The 15624-nt window shown below is 49.6% G+C and overlaps 4 protein-coding genes across 4 annotated transcripts; 2 read left to right on the top strand and 2 right to left on the bottom strand.

Annotated features, from left to right (window-relative positions):
- Positions 1-1836: 1836 nt before the first annotated feature.
- Positions 1837-3436, bottom strand: N7471_010532 (transposase; the record flags this gene model as incomplete). Its single annotated transcript, XM_057283251.1, has 3 exons — positions 1837-1885; positions 2074-2393; positions 2456-3436. 3 exons carry the CDS (start codon positions 3434-3436, stop codon positions 1837-1839), a joined length of 1350 nt encoding a protein of 449 aa, XP_057132230.1.
- A 1541-nt stretch (positions 3437-4977) lies between these two features.
- On the bottom strand, positions 4978-5438 carry N7471_010531 (uncharacterized protein; the record flags this gene model as incomplete). Its single annotated transcript, XM_057283250.1, has 2 exons — positions 4978-5178; positions 5298-5438. 2 exons carry the CDS (start codon positions 5436-5438, stop codon positions 4978-4980), a joined length of 342 nt encoding a protein of 113 aa, XP_057132229.1.
- Positions 5439-7884: 2446 nt separating this feature from the next.
- Positions 7885-9484, top strand: N7471_010530 (transposase; the record flags this gene model as incomplete). The annotated part of the gene is made up of 3 exons (XM_057283249.1): positions 7885-8865; positions 8928-9247; positions 9436-9484. 3 exons carry the CDS (start codon positions 7885-7887, stop codon positions 9482-9484), a joined length of 1350 nt encoding a protein of 449 aa, XP_057132228.1.
- A 1132-nt stretch (positions 9485-10616) lies between these two features.
- Positions 10617-11186, top strand: N7471_010529 (uncharacterized protein; the record flags this gene model as incomplete). The annotated part of the gene is made up of 2 exons (XM_057283248.1): positions 10617-11139; positions 11179-11186. The coding sequence occupies 2 exons, from the start codon at positions 10617-10619 to the stop codon at positions 11184-11186; spliced, it is 531 nt and encodes a 176-aa protein (XP_057132227.1).
- Between the last annotated feature and the right edge of the window lie 4438 nt (positions 11187-15624).

Raw genomic sequence — 15624 nt, 5'->3', positions numbered from 1 at the left:
TATCACGCTCGACCCGTACAGCTTCGATCTGGATGGTGTGGCCCACACGCGCACTAACCTTTTGACTTATACGGGCCACAGCGGCCATGGAATCCCAAATCGCGGCCGTGGTTAATGCTTCCTCGCTCTGGTCCTCGGGATCGGGTTGTTGGACGCACTGGACCAAATCGTCGGGGTTTAAACCGGCCAAATACACGGCCCACTGCGTGCGACGAAGCCACGGGTTCGCTTCGTCTCGCTGGCCGGCTTCGATCTGGATGGGCTGGTGGATGTGTTTCTGGTATAACTCTTCCATCTTGTCTAACTCTGCGTGGATCTGGGACGCCTGCTCAACGGGGGGTTCAACTGGTGGATTCTGGTCCGAACTGTGGCCCTGCACGTGAATATAATGCCGGCCAGTGCCTTGGTTAAACACCTGCTGATATGCCACCGTACGGCTAAACTGCTGTACCTGTTGCTGTGCCATATCGCGGGCTACGGCCCGGGGACGACCTTTGCTGCTACTGGGCTTCCACCCGTGCTTCTCACGCCAGTGGCGCTTCATAACGTCGACGCTACGGACCACATACCCGCATTCGGATACACGGGTGCATAATAAACCATCGCGATGAACTGGCAACCCGGGAATGGGATCGTGGACGGTGGTGGGCACTTCCCAACGTTCACATTCCTGCACTCTGTTCCACTGCTGGATGGCGTGCTGTAACTGTCTTCCGGTGGGTAATCCCAGTCGGTGTTGGGCTCCCTGAATATGACGACTGACTTCACTTGGTCGGACTCCGATCTTGCATTGTTTGCAAATAATGATGGGAAATTCCCGCGGTTTGATGAAAATCTGGTTCTCCATATTGCAGTGTGGATATATATATATAGGGGATTAGTAGAGGGACACCCCCCACCTGTAATGGGACACCCCTTTCAGTAATGGGACACCCTCTGCCTGCAAATTCTGGCATCTATCTTTTCTGCCGAATATTCTGTCACTTCATACTAATTCTGCAGCTTTGAATTCTGGTTTACATAGTAAAAGAAGCATAATTTTAGTAAGAAAAAAGGGATTTATTTTACAGAATGATTTGCATAACAGCATACATTTCTCACTACTAGTAATACTCGAAGTCTGCATCTCTGCTTCTGCCTGCGCCTCGCCGCCTTGAGCTCCGTATCGTCGCACTTTCATCATCATCTCCATCTCCATCTCCATCTACAATACGAGTAGCGCCCCGAACAGCGCCCTGCCCCCGGCCCGGGCCCCTCCCTCGCCCTCGCCCTCGCCCTCGCCCTCTCCCCCGAGGCTCCTCCCACGAAGAAGGATCTCGGTGCACAGAACGCTCGTGAGCTGATAAAGGGGGCTGAGTCAACGGATTAGGAGACGAGCGGGGGTTCTGCGTGCTAGGCTGCGTGCTAGGCAAATTCTTAGCGCCTCGGGGGCGCCCTCGTCGGCATGTACGGAGGGGGTCTTGTATAAGAAGCAATGGATCGATAGGAGGAGCATCGACGCTATATAAATGCCAATGCTGATGGAACAGCTCTGGTTCGAGGCATCTATCTTCCTCTTCGTACTGCTGTAGTATATGGATGCAGGGAAATCCAGCTGTTTCCTTCGAATTGCAGGTACAACGTGGAGGAATTGGCCGCGTATCATCCCCTTGATACCGTGCGTGGAGCTCCTTTGTAAGCTGAATTGCTCGTATAGAGATCCGAGTATAAAGCAGCCGATAAAGCTTAGGAATATTGCCAGTTGGCCGACGGATTTTCTGGGCCTCGATGCTATGCTGTATCTTATCGAATTGGAGCGCTACAGACCGGGTAAAACTGCGGAGCACTACCAGTAAATCATTGGTAGAGACCTGGAGATCCTGTTTGAGCAGCCAATGCGCACCCTCTGTACGAGAAGTAGCAATCTCATGAAGATGAAGGTATCGCGAGGTATAGCAATGAAGAAACCGCCGGGGACAGTTATCAAGCCATTCCTTCTGTATATAATCCAACAATGGCGCAAAAAGGGGGTCTATATATCGCTCTTTGAAATTGGCCCACTGCTGGTCCCTTTCCTCGAGTGTAATCGCGTACACAATGCGGTTCCAGCGCTGTAGCATCTTCTTCCACCCCGCTTCGGCCTTCTTACGGTCTTCGTTGCGCTCGGCGGCGGTAAGTTTGCGGGAGGTATTAGCCTGGGCTTCGCGGCGGGCTTGTGCTACCTGATCAGCGAGTATTGGGCGGGCCTTCTTGAGGATATTCATATTGATATGCCAAATGCAGAGCATATGCTTAGTGCTGGGAAAAACGACCTCAATTGCCTTGATAAGCGCCTCTTCTTTATCGGTAAGGATCGTACTGGGAGGGGCGAGAGCGAGGGATTCGTATGCTTCGGCTAGGCAGGTAAGCATTACCTAAAGTATATAGTATAATATGTTAGAAAATTAATCGATTAGGTGTCTTGGGGGTATTATACCTCATATGAATCATCCTTCTCATCTCTCATAAATGCAAATGCAAGGTGGAAGGTTGAACCAGTAGCCGCAAAGCCTACAATATCAAGCAAAGGGAGCCCATATCGATTGGTCTTATATGTGCAGTCCATTGAAATAACCCAGGGGTTCTTTCGAAGCATCGCAATGCTAGATTTATGCATACAAAATAGCGCAGAAACATGAGATTGATCATCAAGTTCATACTTGAAAATCCAGCCCCCATCCTTAGGAAGCTCTATCAATAGTGCTTGAAGCGGCGTACGCCCAGCAAGAAATAGCTGGCTTAGCTTCTTCCGTGCGTTGTAGATATCCTGGGGAATGAGCACACTTTCTGGATCCGTTTCACGTATCTCAGTAAGAATCTGGCGCGTTGTATGTCCTTGCCGAAGCCCATTTTCTACCTGATCGCTCTTATGGGTAAGATCGAGCTTCCGTTGTGCAGTGTGGGTTGATGCCGGCGATGGTTGATGGTTATGCTTCGACTTCGAATCGTCAATTGTTAGATGCCAAAGGTTAGTTTGGAGATCTAGCCGAAGCACAACCATAAAGGGGCATCCGAGTGCAAGGGTTGTTGTACGGCGCTTTTTGACCGTTTCTTCATACTTGACTGCGCGCCCACGATCACAGCAAAGGTAGACCGTTTTCTTCACGCCATTCTTAGTATATTTAGAACGCCGAATCGTCACCGCATAGCCATATGGGCGCGCAAACGTATTGACTACCTCGGCCCCTTCCTCTGGTGTATTGAATTGCTGGTTTAACGGAGGTAGCGGAAGCTGTATGTACCCCGGGGCGTTCGGTGTAGGTATTGGCTTGGGGCTTCGCTGGGTACTCGGTTCGGGGCTTTGCTGGGTGCTCAGTTCGGGGCTTGGTACCGGCTCAGAGGTAATTATTGGCTGAGAATCTAGGATAAGCTCCACATCAGAATCCGACATCAGGTATGTTAGGCCTAATGAGGCCATATTGATGATATTAAGTGCGTAAAATGCGATGAAAAATGAGCAGAGAAATGACTTGAGATTTAGAATGAGGATTTCGAAAGTGCGAGCCATAATTAAGAAACAAACTGGACTTCTTAGCTATAATTGAAATTTTCGCTCCACCTGCTAGGTGACTTATTTTTACTAGGAGTTTATATAGTAAATACAGGTACCGCCAGAGGACTTTAAGAATCTACAAAAGTTGATAGAAAAGCGGTGATAAGAGCGGTGAATAGATGCCAGAATTTGCAGGCAGGGGGTGTCCCATTACTGAAAGGGGTGTCCCATTACAGGTGGGGGTGTCCCTCTACTAATCCCCTATTCAACACCATGCTACCAAGATGCTCTCAAACCTCCCAAGTTCGCTGGATTGCGAGGGTAAGATCACTTTGGAAAACAGGGCTATTGAAACGGGTCGATTCTCCTCTCTTCACGCAGCGGCTAGTAAATACGGTGTTCTTGTGGCTACAGCGCGTCCACGTATGAAGGCCCTGTCGCGCCGACAAATGCCATACTGGCCATAAATTAGCCGAAATTGAGGAAGGTTCACTAGTAAATCGAATACTCGATATGGATATGCGTGATGCTACCCCAAGTCCTGCTACCCATGCGTAGATTGTGATGACCAGGGCACTAAGCGAGTGTGTGTGTTTTACTTGTCCTGCCAATGGGCAGTACCTGGAGGCCTTGACGGGACTTTAGGCTCGTTTCCGAGAAGTGGTTCCCTCTACATGTACGCACAGGGATATCATGGAATATTTTAATTCTCACGCATCTGTACTGGGCGTCGGGGGCTCAGTCGTTTGTTCCCTCTCATGAGTTCCGCTTTTTCACGCAAAAGACCAGCTTCTCCGACTTAAGCAAGTCATTTGTCGTCCGGGCCTTTTTACGCTCACGGTCAGTCCGCTCGGCCACACTCTTGATGAGGGTCTGCGTTCTTCGGATATCGTCATGAATGGACCACTAAAGCTCCCTGGTTTCCTTGATTGTGTATAACGTTAGCATACTTATCGATCAGTCGCAGTGGGTGAGGACAACAGGAAGAGCGAATAATGGACACACCTCCAATGAAGCTTCAGCCCCTGTTGAGTAAGATGGAGGGTGCAGTTGATCCACGGGCCATTTCTCGATGGAAAATTCGGGTGGCTGGTTTGCATAATGAGTAAAATATCCTTATTTGGCTCGGAGACTTGGCCAGATCTGACGAGATTTCTATCTCGAGGGTCTATTACAATTATTTTTCACAGTCATTCAACCGGTCTGGCCTCACAATTTGGTTTATTTGTTCATATTGAGATCTTAGAGAATTGTGATGGTGTGCAAAACGAGTAACTACAAACAACTGTTTACTTCACTATCCTGTTAGCGCGCTGTAAAATTAGAGGACGTTAATGTTATCTAAGCAATAATTCTATGAATGTGATAGATTAATATTGTCTGATATTAATCAATCCGGATGTAGGCCAGGGATTCGCGCTCATAGCACATTTCTCCTCCTTGGCTAGGCGGAAGGTGTCTCGGACTTAATTTATCTCCCAGTCGTTTCCATGCTCGGTGTTCGACTGGGGTAGTAATATCCTCCGCGTTTCATCGTGGATTTCATTCTCGGTGTCCCCTTCGCCCTGCACCACCGGGTGTGAAATACGCTGGTAGTCACTCCTCCTGCTGGCAGATTGTGCGCTCATCCAACTTGTTCGATGGCCGGAAAGCCGAACGAAAGCTATCTGTACAGATTTGCGGAATATCAGCCACTACACTACAAACCTCACTGTGGCAGTATGCAGTAAACTAACCTTGGCCGCGAAAACAAAAACAGCCGCCGCAAAAACCATCCAAGACGTACGCTGCTGGTACTCTCTCCAAGGGGCAAAGCAACTCCTCTGATATCCCAGCTGCATCTCACACGCATTGTCCCCGTGGTTCCGGTCCTTGAAAGGCCATGCCCTGTCGTGAAGACTTCTGAGACCACAGCATCGGAATTCATCTTGGATTGACCGAATAGCGTGCGAATCCTTCGACTGGAAAAACTCCTGCCATTTTTGATCTAGATTACAAGAGAGAGTTCTGTGGGGAAAGAGGTACGCGAGTGCTGCTGTAGCCACGATGGTCGATATGACTGTATGAGCCTGATTGAATATATCAGATATTGTGTTCCATCGACAATTGCGAGCTGTCTCATTGTTCAAACGTGTAGAAAAGATTCGCGGAACTATCAGTATGAGTACTGTGATCGGGGGAACTAGGGTCGCTATGGCTGGAACCCATGTAGGTAAAGGAAGACGCAATGCGGAGGTGCGAGCCCAAGACATCCTGTTCCGCGAGAAGGCTCTTAGTCACTATTCTCGTTGATTACACGCTGGCTAGAGATATGATGAAAATGCAACTCACGCTCCAAGGACCAAGGAGATGGTCCCTCCCTATTGGCGAGGTTTGTCAACAGAGGTCATTGCCAGGCTGGTACTTCAATATCTTACCACAATAAACACAATGTAGAGGAGTGTATTTGTATCTGCCTTGAAGGACATCATTTTATATGAAGTCAGACGTTTTCAGGCAAATCTTAACTGAAGAAGAAGAAGAAGAACCAGCGACCTATGAGAAATAAGATAAAAGCGTGAGGTGCTAGGTGGTGGACGATATAGGCGGGGTCTGCAGTCGGAGCACTTGCTAACAAATCGAAACATTTCACTCTCGGAAAAGGCTGGAAGTACAGTACCCACTAAAGCGCAGCAAACTGTCCTTCCCAAGCACCACTGTGGAACAGTTATACACAAAGCCAAACTCCAAATTCTACAGGGACCCGAAGAAGCAGGTTATCTCCCAATATCATGGACCACAGAAGAAAGTATAAGAGTAGGCGGTTGTAGAATTCCCTCGAGATAAGAGCGTAGACGAAGAGAGGGAGCGTGCCAAAAGGCATAGGCCGATCGACATCTAGAATTGCGCCACTGTTACACAGCGGGCTTGGCTAGAACGGTGAGAACTTATGTGCCTTCGAGTTACACGTGGCTGTATACAAGCCCAGAAGAGGCGTTATAGGTATCCTTGTCCTCTTTCGGAATCACCGAAAAGGCGCATCTAACTGAGCTTTCTTTCAGCGGCATCCTCATTTTGCACGAGCAGTCCAACCAAAAGGCAATACTGAAAGTGATGATGATTCAGAACCCGCCCCGTATTATAACACGGTAACTCTCATATTTATCTATCCCTGCGTAGTGGTGGAGTCTCAAGCACTGTGGTCGCGAATGGTAAGCTCGGGGAGTAAGCCCCCTTGCGTCTGAAAAACCACTGTAAACCTTCATTTCTTCCTGTCTTCATGACTCGCCAGGTGACGATTAATTAGCCGACGAAAATGGACACTTTTAGATTAATGTTGTTATGAGAGTCGGTTTTTTGAACAGTTCATGAAACACGGTCATAGATCTAGCACAAGTTGAAAGTTTTCCTCCAGCTTCCCTAACTCGGCAAGCGGTCAGTAACAGCAGAACCAAGGTCGCTAGATCGTCACATATGGCCCGCTTGCATACAAATTATGTCAACCGACCTTAGCAAGTTCAACGAGATGAATTCGGATCTAGTGCACTTACTTTTCGTTCAGCAGCGACTGACAGCTGTGTTTTGGCCTGCAACAGGAAATATATCAATTCGGACGCTTTGACGGAGAGTTACGTCGAGTAGCATCACATGTTTAGGCTAGCGTTGTATTAATGACTCGGCGTTACCGCTCCGCACGAATCGAATCGAATCGAACTTTTGGCAGATTCGATTCGATTCGAATTAATATTGAAAATAACGATTCGTACGAATTCGAATTCAAGACCGATTCGAATTCGATTCGAAGTTCGCGAACTTTTTTGTTCTAAAGCTTCATTGGGAAGGCGGTCAATCACGCCTGTTGTTCAATACGATAGCCAGCAATCAACACTTCATACAGGTAGTCTAATAATTTGTTAACTAACATTTGGATTCAGAGATAAGTAGGATAGATTTAGTCTGATATCAAAATTGAAAAATCTGGCCTTAAGATTGAGAAGCTGTAGGGCAGTATCAATAGATGCAATTTTCGGTCAAAAAATTCATCCAGATATATATTGGGGATTAGTAGAGGGACACCCCCACCTGTAATGGGACACCCCTTTCAGTAATGGGACACCCCCTGCCTGCAAATTCTGGCATCTATTCACCGCTCTTATCACCGCTTTTCTATCAACTTTTGTAGATTCTTAAAGTCCTCTGGCGGTACCTGTATTTACTATATAAACTCCTAGTAAAAATAAGTCACCTAGCAGGTGGAGCGAAAATTTCAATTATAGCTAAGAAGTCCAGTTTGTTTCTTAATTATGGCTCGCACTTTCGAAATCCTCATTCTAAATCTCAAGTCATTTCTCTGCTCATTTTTCATCGCATTTTACGCACTTAATATCATCAATATGGCCTCATTAGGCCTAACATACCTGATGTCGGATTCTGATGTGGAGCTTATCCTAGATTCTCAGCCAATAATTACCTCTGAGCCGGTACCAAGCCCCGAACTGAGCACCCAGCAAAGCCCCGAACCGAGTACCCAGCGAAGCCCCAAGCCAATACCTACACCGAACGCCCCGGGGTACATACAGCTTCCGCTACCTCCGTTAAACCAGCAATTCAATACACCAGAGGAAGGGGCCGAGGTAGTCAATACGTTTGCGCGCCCATATGGCTATGCGGTGACGATTCGGCGTTCTAAATATACTAAGAATGGCGTGAAGAAAACGGTCTACCTTTGCTGTGATCGTGGGCGCGCAGTCAAGTATGAAGAAACGGTCAAAAAGCGCCGTACAACAACCCTTGCACTCGGATGCCCCTTTATGGTTGTGCTTCGGCTAGATCTCCAAACTAACCTTTGGCATCTAACAATTGACGATTCGAAGTCGAAGCATAACCATCAACCATCGCCGGCATCAACCCACACTGCACAACGGAAGCTCGATCTTACCCATAAGAGCGATCAGGTAGAAAATGGGCTTCGGCAAGGACATACAACGCGCCAGATTCTTACTGAGATACGTGAAACGGATCCAGAAAGTGTGCTCATTCCCCAGGATATCTACAACGCACGGAAGAAGCTAAGCCAGCTATTTCTTGCTGGGCGTACGCCGCTTCAAGCACTATTGATAGAGCTTCCTAAGGATGGGGGCTGGATTTTCAAGTATGAACTTGATGATCAATCTCATGTTTCTGCGCTATTTTGTATGCATAAATCTAGCATTGCGATGCTTCGAAAGAACCCCTGGGTTATTTCAATGGACTGCACATATAAGACCAATCGATATGGGCTCCCTTTGCTTGATATTGTAGGCTTTGCGGCTACTGGTTCAACCTTCCACCTTGCATTTGCATTTATGAGAGATGAGAAGGATGATTCATATGAGGTATAATACCCCCAAGACACCTAATCGATTAATTTTCTAACATATTATACTATATACTTTAGGTAATGCTTACCTGCCTAGCCGAAGCATACGAATCCCTCGCTCTCGCCCCTCCCAGTACGATCCTTACCGATAAAGAAGAGGCGCTTATCAAGGCAATTGAGGTCGTTTTTCCCAGCACTAAGCATATGCTCTGCATTTGGCATATCAATATGAATATCCTCAAGAAGGCCCGCCCAATACTCGCTGATCAGGTAGCACAAGCCCGCCGCGAAGCCCAGGCTAATACCTCCCGCAAACTTACCGCCGCCGAGCGCAACGAAGACCGTAAGAAGGCCGAAGCGGGGTGGAAGAAGATGCTACAGCGCTGGAACCGCATTGTGTACGCGATTACACTCGAGGAAAGGGACCAGCAGTGGGCCAATTTCAAAGAGCGATATATAGACCCCCTTTTTGCGCCATTGTTGGATTATATACAGAAGGAATGGCTTGATAACTGTCCCCGGCGGTTTCTTCATTGCTATACCTCGCGATACCTTCATCTTCATGAGATTGCTACTTCTCGTACAGAGGGTGCGCATTGGCTGCTCAAACAGGATCTCCAGGTCTCTACCAATGATTTACTGGTAGTGCTCCGCAGTTTTACCCGGTCTGTAGCGCTCCAATTCGATAAGATACAGCATAGCATCGAGGCCCAGAAAATCCGTCGGCCAACTGGCAATATTCCTAAGCTTTATCGGCTGCTTTATACTCGGATCTCTATACGAGCAATTCAGCTTACAAAGGAGCTCCACGCACGGTATCAAGGGGATGATACGCGGCCAATTCCTCCACGTTGTACCTGCAATTCGAAGGAAACAGCTGGATTTCCCTGCATCCATATACTACAGCAGTACGAAGAGGAAGATAGATGCCTCGAACCAGAGCTGTTCCATCAGCATTGGCATTTATATAGCGTCGATGCTCCTCCTATCGATCCATTGCTTCTTATACAAGACCCCCTCCGTACATGCCGACGAGGGCGCCCCCGAGGCGCTAAGAATTTGCCTAGCACGCAGCCTAGCACGCAGAACCCCCGCTCGTCTCCTAATCCGTTGACTCAGCCCCCTTTATCAGCTCACGAGCGTTCTGTGCACCGAGATCCTTCTTCGTGGGAGGAGCCTCGGGGGAGAGGGCGAGGGCGAGGGCGAGGGCGAGGGAGGGGCCCGGGCCGGGGGCAGGGCGCTGTTCGGGGCGCTACTCGTATTGTAGATGGAGATGGAGATGGAGATGATGATGAAAGTGCGACGATACGGAGCTCAAGGCGGCGAGGCGCAGGCAGAAGCAGAGATGCAGACTTCGAGTATTACTAGTAGTGAGAAATGTATGCTGTTATGCAAATCATTCTGTAAAATAAATCCCTTTTTTCTTACTAAAATTATGCTTCTTTTACTATGTAAACCAGAATTCAAAGCTGCAGAATTAGTATGAAGTGACAGAATATTCGGCAGAAAAGATAGATGCCAGAATTTGCAGGCAGAGGGTGTCCCATTACTGAAAGGGGTGTCCCATTACAGGTGGGGGGTGTCCCTCTACTAATCCCCGTTGAATATGGTAGGGCACGTGTGCGGACGCGTTTCGGGCGGGTCTGTGCACGTCGACCGGGAATTACGTTAGTTATCCTTGGTTAGTAAGCGGTTTACCGACATGAATTCTCCTATTCTTTCTCACCTATCGAGTTCAGAATATGCTCCAAGTCTTTGGTCGTGAAAATGGCCGCTTCATCCAAAGACACGCCCAATGTTGAGAAACATCAAACGATCGAAAAGATATTCGGCAATTTTATCCCTCAACATCATGATAAAAGTCTAAATCCTCTCAACCTTGCCAATATCTCCGTCTCGGAGTTCTCCGCAGGCTTGAGGAACCATTTGTCGATACTGAATGAGGGGGGCAGCATAGCCCGTGGCCGTGGGGAAGATTTGGTCAGCACTGGGCTAAGTAAGAGCCTAGAGAGCCTTTTCTCCACAACGACGCCACTCGTGACAGAAGGGCCACCCTTGACCTGGACGAGTCTTGTCCTCTTTGCAGGCCACCAATATGAGGGTACAGCGCAGCTTCCGGTCGGAGACTCCAGAATCGAGCTGTCCGAAGATGACCTCAAACTCTTACGCTCTGGTAGACCCTGGCGGTTTCTCTTCCCTTGGCCTGGTAAGGATGACTGCACGAAGGAGCTTCAATCAACGAAGACGGCTATTCAGGAGCTTCTTGATGCTCGAAAATTGATAGGTGAAGGTGAGTCCTATATAATATTGGTCCCATGATGCTATGTAGGAAGCTAAAATCGATCAACGTAGTTTTGGAATAAATTTCGGTTGTTGAGCAACATGTCCATGATCATCACATCTTAGTCTCTCGGCTTTCTGAAACTAAGCATCACGCCACCCAACAAGGAGGTCTACTTTTGGATGTTGTTGAATCCCCTGTTCTAATAGAGGGGTGTAGCGTACAGTACGAGCAGAGTGCCGAAGCTGTCTGGGTAACATGATTCAAATTAACAAAATACACAGAGAGATAAAATCAGAGGAATAAAACACAAAAGCAGGGCTAGCTACTGCTCTGGTCAACCAAGTGGCTGGGAAGTTAGAAAATTATTTTTTGGCAGGAGAATACGGATGGCTGGTTAAGTCAATTGAAGGTTTATTGCTGTTTGAGTCTACAGGGTAGAGGAGAGCATGAGAATGCACAATATGATGATATTGTAAGTGGTGAGAACTATCTAGAAGAAGAGGAGGAAAGTAGGAAGCTAGACTACCTGTACTATGGAGAGTCATGTGACATGAGAGATATTCAAACACCCCCCACGATCATACACATGAATCGTCGGATTAAAGAGCACCCCCCATAGTCCTTTCCTCCGAAAAAGTGAAGCTGTATTCACCTTTGAAAACACAGTGTGAACCGTAATTGACCAGATCAATTGACATGAGGCCGAAGGCCTAGCTGATCAATGAACCGTGTTGTAGTTCAGAGGTATGAATTGATTGTTTTTTCAGTGAGACACGAGGCTATATATATATACACAGTGAAGGCATCTACTTGCATCATGTATCTCTTCCACGTAGAAAGAACTGGAAGCTTCTTGATCTGCAACAGCCTCATATCACAACATTCCCCCTCAGGATCGCTTTGATGGCAAGGCGATACTGGATCAACGCTGTGCAGGCAAGCCTCAGTAAAACCACTCAAAAACCTTCGAGGAAAAATAAAGTGGAAAGAGCGCCTGCGCTGTCACGTTTGTTGCCTCCGAGTCTCCGTGGCTTCGATTCCTAGGAGACTACAGAATTTGGCAAAAGCCGTAGGTCCCAACGGTTTCGTGAGACCATCAGCGGCCTGTTCCTCAGTATGAACATATTGAAGACCAATCTCGCCAGCATTCAGCACTGCTCGCTGATAATGGAATTTCACGTTGAAATGTTTGGTCCGTTTGTGGAACTCGGGATTGCGCGAGAGGGCCATAGCGGACTGATTGTCAGCCATGATGTTGGTGACCGGGGACCGATACAATTGTGTCTCGGCCAGGAAGGTGCGGAGCCACTGCAGATGCAGAATGGCATTGTATTGTCCAATGTACTCGGCATGAGTTGTAGACGTGGCCACTTCCCCCTGTCTCTTGGATGACCAGGAGACTGGTGCGCCTGCAAGTTGGAAAACATAGCCAGACGTGGAGTATGCCCCATCAGTGACGACAGAGCCACCGAAGTCGGCATCTGTGTATCCGATCAACTGACCACTGCGGTACGTAATGCGAACGAATTGCGTGGCTTTGACATAGCGAAGCAATCGCTGCAGGGCGACCTGGTGGTGCGATTGTGGCTGAGACGTGAAGCGACTCAACGTGCCCAGCGCAAACGCAATATCCGGCCGCGTTCCGACCATCAGATACATCAATGAACCGATAGCGGTTGCGAATCGTGCTTTTGTTTCCTCGTCCGGAGGTTCTTCGTCTGGACGGCGATTCAAGTCTTGCTTGGGATTCATCGGGGTAGATTTCGCCTGGCAGGTTTCCATGCCAAAGTCGGAAAGAACCTTTTGGATGTACTGTTGTTGGTGAATGGAAACGGCTCCGTCGGCATGGTAGTCGAATTGGATCCCGAGGAACGAACGTGGGGTTCCAAGGTCGTTCAATCGGAACTCTCTTTCCAGTGCTCGTTGCACTTGGTCTATCTCGTGCGAGTTTGCTGCAGCAACGAGAAAGTCATCGACGTAGACACAGATCACGCAATTGGATTTGTAGAACACGCAGTTGTCCGATTGTGCCATAGTGAAGCCATGAGCGGCCAGCACGCGGTGGACGCATTGGTACCAAATCCGCGGGGCCTGCTTGAGACCATACAAAGAGCGGCGAAGCCGGCATACATAGCCTGGCTCTTCGAAGCCTTCGGGCAACTCCATGTAGATGGACGAGTCTACGTCACCATGTAAGAATGCGGTGACCGCATCAAATTGGTGAAGCTTCCATCCGCGCAACACGGCGCTGGCGATGATGCAGCGGACCGAGTCCATCCGTGACACTGCAGCAAATGTTTCATGGTAGTCGATGCCATGCTTCTGCCGGTAGCCTTTGATGACCAGTCGCGCTTTGCGCGTTCCGTTGGCTTTGGTCTTGAAGACCCATTTGCAGCCAATCACATGATCTCCGACGGGTACGTCTGTTCGCAGAACCTTTTCCCATGTTCCGTGCTCGAGAAGAGACGCATATTCTTTCTGGATGGCTGCCCACCATTCCAGTTGATTCGGGCCCGACACGGCCTCGTGAAAAGTCGATGGATCGACTGTGCTCGCAGATGCGGTATTCAGTGCGCCTGCGGTATACACCTTGCCAAGTGATTCCAGTAAGCGCCGTGAGGGTCTTCTTCTGCGGCCATAGATGGAATAGCCGAGATCCTGTGTGGACTTTGCTTCCTTTTCGATTGGATTGACCGGTGGAAGTGTTTCCTCCACATGCTGAGATGGCGTTTTCAGTCGTTCAGCCAAGTCCGGAGGCGATGCAGGTGGCGTAGGCAATGCGCTAGATGGAGGTGGCATCGCTGGTGGAAAGACAGGTGATGGAGGAGCATTGTCCGGGAGGTCGTTGCCTGTTTCCCCCTCGATGAGTGGCGCCACTGGGGTCCTCTCATCGAACTCGACATCACGGGAAAAAACTGTCTTCCCTGAATGAATTTCATACAGCTTGTACTGGTTCGGTTCACAATAACCTAGCAATCGGCACTCGGATGATCTGGGTCCGAGTTTTGCTCGATGCTCTTTCGGGATCAACACCCATGCGCGGGAGGCAATCCGCCGCAGATGCAACAGCGAGGGCGGCTTCCCGTATATGATTTCGTATGGGGTCTTCTTCTGCAAAATCGATGCTGGCGCGCGCAGCTTCAGATAGACCACCGTGTCCAAGAGCTCGGTCCACCAGGAAGGAGGAAGTTTCGCATCGGACAGGAGCGTGTTGATCCGCTCCCGGATAGTGCGATTCGTGCGTTCGGCCAGACCATTCTGCCCTTTGCAGTATGGCGGCGAGGTGTCAAACTCGACTCCCTGGGACTCGAGGTGTGTTCCGACGGGCAAGTATTCTCTCCCATTGTCGGTGAGGAACCTCTTGATCTGGGCGCCGAACTGTCGGTGCACCCAGGCCTCAAATTGTCGGAACTTCTGGAGCGCTTCATGCTTCCATCTCATGGCATATGCCCACGAGCCACGAGAGTAATCGTCAGTAAAGGTGATCACGTACCTGGAGCCATCTTTGGCAATCGGCATCTCCATGATGTCCGAATGGATCATTTCGAAAATTCTCGTTGAATGCAGACGTGGCCGTCTTGCACGGGAGTTCCTCTTCTGATGCTGCTTACCCGACATACACGCTGGGCACTGCGGCGTTGCCAGCAGCTGCGCCTGCGTTAGCGGTCGGTACGGAGTGCCGGTCTGCCGGAGGACCACCCTCAAGTCTCCCCGGTTCAGATGTCCCATCCGAGCGTGCCACAACGCTTCGGAGGCCTGGTCCACTCCTTTGCACGCATCTTCTTCGAGTATCACAGCTTCACCAACGAGTTCAGAGGTTGACGTTGCGCATTCTGCGTCACTTGACTCCTGAGGGTCGTCGACGTCCATGGCCACCGCCTGCGGTTCCAGGGAATCTGCATGGCCATGGGTCGCTGGCGCCCTCGCCAGTTGGACTCGCTCTCGAGATCTTCTGCTCACATGGCACCGCAGGATCAGTAGATCCTCCTCCGCATGGTAGGCGGTCCCCACGGTCCGTCCTCGGCGTTGCACAAAGACATTCTGTGGGTGCGCCACCACTGAGTAGCGGTCTCGCAACAGTTTCGGCACGCTGATCAGGTTCATCCCGACGCGTGGCGCGAAGTATACATTCTTTAACACCAGGGGTTGGTTGAACTTCCCCCGGAGCGTGAGCTTCACCGTACCAATCCCTTCGGCTTCCACTGGATCACCCGCCGTGTCCAGCATCTCGCGGTGGGGCCGTAGACTGCTGAAGCAGCCCCGGTCCCAGCAGATGTGGCTGGTGGCGGCCGAGTCCAGGATCCACCGGGGTTGCGGTGCGTGGGTATAAAGGGTCGTCACCCTCGCCCTCACGATATTGATCCTAGGTCTCTTGGAAGTCGGCGGGCCCTGCCGATCTTCCATCTGGCTTGATGGTATACTTTGTAAATTGTTTCTTGGTGAGCCGGAAACACTCCGTTCGGTCTTCAGGGCATGGTCCCTGGACGACTG

Source organism: Penicillium samsonianum (genome assembly GCF_028829775.1).
Source record: "Penicillium samsonianum strain IBT 33392 chromosome Unknown utg000006l_segment0_segment0, whole genome shotgun sequence".
NCBI lineage: Eukaryota > Fungi > Ascomycota > Eurotiomycetes > Eurotiales > Aspergillaceae > Penicillium > Penicillium samsonianum.
The sequence above is the reverse complement of the archived record's forward strand: the minus strand, read 5'-3'. Positions and strand labels throughout refer to the sequence as shown.